Source organism: Archocentrus centrarchus, chromosome 4 (genome assembly GCF_007364275.1).
Source record: "Archocentrus centrarchus isolate MPI-CPG fArcCen1 chromosome 4, fArcCen1, whole genome shotgun sequence".
In the NCBI taxonomy this organism is placed as follows: Eukaryota; Metazoa; Chordata; class Actinopteri; order Cichliformes; family Cichlidae; genus Archocentrus; species Archocentrus centrarchus.
Window position 1 is genome coordinate 30,835,721 of NC_044349.1, and position 7,970 is coordinate 30,843,690.

Genomic DNA, 7,970 nt, shown 5'->3' on the forward strand with positions numbered 1-7,970 from the left:
CCAACAACAACCACAGTGGCCCCAACGACAACAACTGAGACCCCAACAACAACAACAGAGGCCCCATCCACGACAACAGAGGTCCCAGCCACAACAACAGAAGTCCCAACAACCACAACAACAGAGGCCCCAACGTCAACAAGTGACGCTACAACCACAACAACAGAGGTCCCAACCACAACAACAGAAGTCCCAACAACAACAACAGAGGCCTCGACGACAACAAGTGAGGCTACAACCACGACAACAGAGGTCCCAACAACGACAACAAATGAGACCCCAACGACAACTAGTGAGGCCCCAACCACGACAACAGAGGTCCCAAGCACAACAATAGAGGTCCCAACCACAACAACAGAGGACCAAACCACATCAACTGAGGCCCCAACAACAACCACAGTGGCCCCAACGACAACAACTGAGACCCCAACGACAACAAGTGAGGCTACAACCACGACAACAGAGGTCCCAACAATGATGACAAATGAGACCCCAACAACAACTACTGAGGCCCCAACCACGACAACAGAGGTCCCAACCACAACAACAGAAGTCCCAACAACAAGAACAGAGGCCTCGACGACAACAAGTGAGGCTACAACCACGACAACAGAGGTCCCAACAACGACAACAAATGAGACCCCAACGACAACTAGTGAGGCCCCAACCACGGCAACAGAGGTCCCAAGCACAACAATAGAGGTCCCAACCACAACAACAGAGGACCAAACCACATCAACTGAGGCCCCAACAACAACCACAGTGGCCCCAACGACAACAACTGAGACCCCAACGACAACTAGTGAGGCTACAACCACGACAACAGAGGTCCCAACAATGACGACAAATGAGACCCCAACAACAACCACAGTGGCCCCAACGACAACAACTGTGGCCCCAACAACACCAACAGAGGCCCTAACTACAAGTAGTGAGGCCCCAGCCACGACAACGGAGGTCCCAGCCACAACAACAGAGGTCCCAACAACGACAACAGAGGCCCCAGCCACGACAACAGAGGTCCCAGCCACAACAACAGAGGTCCCAACAACGACAACTACTGAAGCCCTAACCACGACAAATGAGGCCCCAACCACAACAGCTGAGGCCCCAACCACAACAACTGAAGCCCCAACAACAACCACAGTGGCCCCAACGACAAGTAGTGAGGCCCCAGCCACGACAACAGAGGTCCCAGCCACAACAACAGAGGTCCCAACATCAACAACAGAGGCCCCAACGACAACAAGTGAGGCTACAACCACGACAACAGAGGTCCCAACAATGACGACAAATGAGACCCCAACAACAACTAGTGAGGCCCCAACCCCGACAATAGAGGTCCCAACCACAACAACAGAGGTCCCAACCACAACAACAGAGGCCCCAACCACAACAACTGAGGCCCCAACAACAACCACAGTGGCCCCAACGACAACAACTGTGGCCCCAAAAACACCCACAGAGGCCCCAACGACAAGTAGTGAGGCCCCAGCCACAACAGAGGTCCCAGCAAAAATAACACAGGTCCCAACAGAGACAACAGAGGCCCCAACAACGACACCAGAGTTTTCAAACATTACAACAGCTGCCCCAACCACAACAACAGAGGCCCAAACCACAGCAACGGAGGCCCAAACAACAACTACAGAGGCCCAAACGACAAGTAGTGAGGCCCCAACCACGACAACAGAGGTCCCAGCCACAACAACAGAGGTAACAACGACAACAACAGAGGCCCCAACCACGACAACAGACGCCACAACCACAACAACAGAGGATTCAAGCACTACAACAGCTGCCCCAACCACAACAACAGAGGTCCAAACCACAATAGCTAAGGTCTCAACAACAACCACAGACGCCCCAACGACAAGTAGTGAGGCCCAAACCACGACAACAGAGGTCCCACCCACAACAACAAAGGCCGCAACTACAACAACAGATGCCCCAACCACAACAACAGAGGCCCAAACCACAACAGCTGAGGCCCCAACAACAACTACAGAGGCCCCAATGACAAGTAGTAAGGCCTCAACCACGACAACTGAGGCTTCAAGCACTACAACAGCTGCCACAACCACAACAACAGAGGCCCCAACCACGACAACTGAGGCCCCAACAAAAACCACAGAGGCCCCAACGACAACAAGCGAGGCCCCATCCACGACAACCGAGGCCCAAAGCACAACAACAGAGACGTTAACCACTACAGCAGAGTTTGCAATAATTACAACTGAGAATACAACTGGACTAAACACAATCACCGAGGCCCCAACCACAATATCCGACGGCCCATCAACAACAACAACAGAGGCCCCAACCACAACACCAGAGACCTTAACCACCACAACACAGGTCGCCACAACAACAACTGAGAGTACAACAAATACCCCTACCACAACACCCGATACCCCAACGACAACAGAGGCCCCAACCAGGACAACAGACGACGCAACCACAACATCAGAGGTTCAAACCACAACAACTGAGGCCCCAACAACAACCACAGTGGCCCCAACGACAACAACTGTGGCCCCAACAACACCCACAGAGGCCCTAACGACAAGTAGTGAGGCCCCAGCCACGACAACAGAGGCCCCAGCCACGACAACAGAGGTCCCAGCCACAACAACAGAGGTCCCAACAACGACAACAGAGGCCCCAACGACAACAAGTGAGGCTACAACCACGACAACAGAGGTCCCAACAAGGACAACAAATGAGACCCCAACAACAACTACTGAGGCCCCAACCACAACAACCGAGGTCCCAACCGCAACAACAGAGGCTTCAAGCACTACAGCAGCTGCCCCAACCACAACAACAGAGGCCCAAACCACAACAACAGAGGTCGCCAGAACTACAACTGAGACTACCACTGCCCCTTCCACGACACACGCTGCCCCTACCACAACAACAGGGGACGCAGCCACAACCACAGATGCCCCAACGACAACAAGTGATGCCCCAACCACAACAACAGAGAACCCAACCACAACAACTGAGGTCCCAACCACAACTGAGGCCCCAACAACAACCACAGAGCCCCCAACGACAACAAGTGAGGCCCCAACCACGACAACAGAGATCCCAACCACAACAAGTGAGGTCCCAACCACAACAACAGAGGACCCAACGATGACAAATGATACCCCAACCACAACAACAGAGACCTTAACCACTACAACAGAGGTCACCACAACTACAGCTGAGACTATAACAACTGCCCCTATAACAGCAACCGATGCTTCAACCACAGCAAAAGAGGCAGAAACCACAAAATCTGAGGCCCCAACAACAACCACAGAGGTCCCAATGACAACTATTGAGACCCCAACCACGACAACAGAAGCCCTACCCACAACAAATGAGGCCCCAACCACAACAACAGAGGACGCAACCACAACCACAGAGGCCCCAACCACAACAATTGAGACTTTAACCACCACGACAGAGATCGCAACAAGTACAGCTGAGACGACAACAACTGCCCCAACAACAACAACAGAGTCCCCAGCAATGACAACGGAGGTCCCAACTACAAGAACAGAGGTCCCAACCATAACAATAGAGGTCCCAACTACAACAACAGAGACCTTAACCACAACCACAGAGGCCCAAGCCAAAACAACAGAGGTCTTAACGACTACAACAGAGGCCACAAAAATCGAAACTGTGTACCCAACCAGTACAACACCTGCCCCAACCACGACTGTCGCCCAAACCACAACAAAAAATGCCCCAATCGCACCAACTGAGACCCCAACCACGACAACAAAGGTCCCAACCACCACAACAGTGGTCCCAGCCACAACAACCAAAACCCTAACTACTACAATCAAGGACATCACTGCAACAAGAGAGGACGCAATCACAACAACAGAAGCAACAACAGAGGTCGCATCAACAGTTGCTCCAACCACAACAACTGAGGTTCCAACCACAACAACAGCTTCTCCAACCACAACCACAAAGTCCCCTATCACAACAAGAGAATCCATAACAACAGCAATAACAGAGGGCCAAATCAGAACAACTGAGACCCTTACCACTACAACCGAGACTCTAACCACAACAACAGAGGCCACAACCACAACAATAGCAGCTGCAACTACTGCAACCGAGGTCCTAAAAACCACAATGGCTGCCCCAAGCACAACTGTCGAACCAACCATAACAACTCTCACAGCTGCCCAAACCACAACAATCAAGGCCCTCACCACAACAACAACCGCCCCAACCACAACAACAGAGAGTCTACTCACAACAACTCAGGCATCAAGCATTACCACAAAGGGCCCAACCACTACAACAGAGGCAGGAACAACAACAACAACAGCTGCCCCAACCACAACTGTGGAACTAAGCACAACAACTCTGGTGCCAACCACAACATCTGCTGTCTCAGCTTTGATAACAGCCACCCCAACAACTAAAAAGGCAGAATCAACTACGACAACTGTGTTACCAGCCACAACTCCGGTGTCAAACATAACCACAACAGTAGCAGCCAGAACCACAGCTGTACCAACCACAAAAACAGTGGCACAAACCACAGCAACAGTTGCCCTTACCAGTACAACTGTGGCACCAACTATGTCCACTGTTGCATCAACTATAACAGTGACAACTGCAGCATCAACCACAACAAAAGTTGGCCAAACCACAACAACTGCAGCACCAACCACAACAACAGCTAGACAAACCACAACATCAACAACTAAATCACAGACAACTGCAACGACAAAAAGTAATGCATCTTCTATCAGAATGAATGTCATCCATTTACTACTGGGACTCCTCCTTTTTTTGCTGTATTAGAAACTGTTGAAATCAGATAGAAAGTTACAAAAGCACTAAAAATCTTTGGAAGGACCTTTTGAAGCTTTAAGAGATGTAAGAACAGGGTCTGGGTAAAGCTGGGAGGGAACAATATTTAACACAGCATTACCCCTTTCCAGGTGGCTCATAAAGTCTCATATTATTTAAGGTTTTGTATATATAATTATCTATTTATAAAACTCTTTATGCAAATATTTTGAAAGAATGTAATAGCATCCAATAAATGAATATATATATATAAATAGCGATATACTAATAACAAAACATGTTTTTGATTTTTTTTCATCTGGGGATTTCTCATATTTTGCAGATTTACATTACTACAAACATCAAATTAATTTGCCATACTGTGACAGCATTTCCTAAACCAGTGACATAAATCACACCTAAAAATAACATATGTGACAGTAATAAAGTTTTCAGCAGACATTGTGGTGGGCTTTTTTTTCTATCCATCCATCCATCCATCTTCTTCGGCTTATCCTGTTCAGGGTCGCCCAGGGGTTGGAGTCTATCCCAGCTTATATCAAATTTTCCATACCATGACAGCCTTTGTAAATCCAGTGGCAGTAATCACACTAAAAAAATCCAAAGGATAACAAATGTGACAGTTTCTTTTTGAGACACCACCAAATTAAAACAATGCAGGGACCAACACGGGAACAGGCCCAGGAACTGAACTGAACAAAAACAGGGGCAAAAACAAAAAGCGCTGACACAAGGCGCAAAAATAGTCCAAAAACGAACACTGGGCACAAGGAAGCAGATGGGCCAAAATACTGCAGAAGGGCCAAGGACAAGGAACAAAACAAAAGCAACCAAACAAAACAAACAAACGGCCAGAACAATTAGCGACGGCACAAGGCCAGAAAACAGTCCAAAGCTGGGCGTCAGAACGAGGCAGAACAGAGGCGAAACAGTTTGGGGGGGCTTCACGGCTATGGGGCCAGAACAGAAACAAAACAAAAACAGAAATAATAGAGCTAATGAATTTTTCCTAAGTATGGGAATATTTTGATTTGGTGCCACCAAATAAGGTAAAATAAGTTCAGTGTAGGTGTCCATCCATGTCTTTCCAACTATATTGGAAATTTGTGCAGATAGGATGAGCATGGGAAAAGAAAAATGTTGATGCTTAAACCACATCAATGGCCTCAAAAATAATGAGGTTACAACCAATTAATCTCGCTGATCTTCCAGTCACCAAGCAAAGGAATGCAGCGTTGACATCGGAGTATTTTCTAATCAAGAAAACAGGATGAAACTAAGTCAGTTTTAATTTGAAATGTAAAATCATGCCTCCAACTTTAAATTGTGACCAAATTTGCGATTAACAGCCAGCGAAGTTCAACAAGTCGATAGCTTGGACAACGTCGTTGGCCGAAGATGCGGTGATAGCAACACGCATATTCAGTGTTCATTCAAATATAATACTCATAGTGCCATATCATTCAAGAGGTGCTTTGCTTTCTCCCTTTCTTACTTCCTGGTCACACCAGCTTCTTCCGTTCCATGTGAAAGGATGTTCTCTAAGGTTGGGGAAATTGTCCCTAAAAAGAGAAACCGTTTAAGCCCATCTACTGTGGAAAAATTACTCCTGAACAATAACAAAAAAAACCCCGAGGTGCACGAGCACACATTTCCTGCACACCAAGCACAATAACAAAGGAACTAACTGTACACCCAAAAAAAAGGGGTGGTGGGGGGTACATATCAATCACACCTACTGCCTCATTATTATTGAACATCTTCCCTGTCCAGTATGTAAGTTAGAATCAATGACAAATCAAACCATTTTCCAAGTGTATGTATTTTTTTTAATCATTTCATAGATGGAAATACTCAGGCAGATAATTTTTAAATGTGGGAAACAAAGAACAAACACATAAAACACAGTTGGATTGCAGGTCATTTGAGGATTTGTCCCAACACACGATAAAAAGTGTAATGTCCATAGACAACGTGTACTGAAAGTTTGTTTGTGTATTGGTGCCAGTTACTGGCCAAGTTAGGTATGCATGGTTTAAAGAATGTGAACTGGCCGCTGTTTATGATGTCATCAGTGTGAGTCAGGATTAAGCAATGGAGGAGGAAAGCATGGTTGTCACCCCAGGGTTTCATCTGTAAACATCCACTGTATTTGGTCTTAGATGGCATCGTCGGTATGTGAAATGTTCATCCCTGATTCTTATTTTTGTAAATAGTCAAGCATTTGTGTAGTTATGCGAATGGCTAATTGTATTTAGCAGGCTGATTTACCACATGCTAGTTTTCCTCATGTTGGCTACGGATATATTTATTTTAATACAGAATTAGTTCTGGCTTAGTTATTTTCCTAATAGCAATACATTCAGTTGGTATTATACACAATGTTCATATTTAATCACAAGTGAGTCTTTAATTATTGCAGTTATGTACTTGTAATTAGTTTGGAATGTAAATGTGACAGTATTATGTTGATTTCTTTCTTAGTTTTACCCTACTGCCAATGCCTTCAGTAAAGAGAGAAGAATTGCATCCTCTTGTCAGTGTGGTTATTGGAGTGGAGTTTAGCTGCCTGTCGACACAAGAGCAAGGCGCTTTGTTGAGGACAGAACAGTAAAACGACGCCTTCTGGCTGGCCTATCTACAGATGTTTGGAGTAAACCCTCATAGCAAGGAGTTGTGATTCTGCAGTTGAGTTAACGTCTGCGAGTAGCGCAATGTCAAAGGCAGGCTCTAAGGCAGGCGCAGTGAAGAGTAGATCCAATGCATCGTCTTCCTCTAGACACACAGAAGTTGCCTTTCTATGTACAAGAATAATGGCTCGCACTCGGGTCAAAGTACAAAGAGGAGCATAATGTGTCTTATCCTCCATTCAGTTACTTTGTGGAATTCGTGTGTCAGCAAGCAAAAATGCGCAGCGATCCAAGTTTTAGTCATCTGATGGTCCAAGATGAGCCACTTGGGCAGGTCAAAAAAGCCCCCAAGCAAGATCGTAGAACTGTTAACACAATAAAACAGAGATGTCTGGCTATAATTTGCCTGAACAGGTTAAAGTCCAGAACAAAATTGATCCAGCAAAGCACTGTCTACTGCACAACAAACCTCACCCTTTGTCCAAATGCAGAGGCTTCAGGGAGAAA

General features: G+C 46.6%; 1 protein-coding gene across 1 annotated transcript; it reads left to right on the top strand.

The window, feature by feature from the left end:
• On the top strand, window positions 1-4,439 carry LOC115778919 (mucin-5AC-like; the record flags this gene model as incomplete). The annotated part of the gene is made up of 3 exons (XM_030727295.1): window positions 1-802; window positions 3,263-3,375; window positions 4,158-4,439. Coding segments are annotated over 3 exons (1,197 nt in total), but the record flags the coding sequence as incomplete, so codon positions are not given.
• Window positions 4,440-7,970: the final 3,531 nt, after the last annotated feature.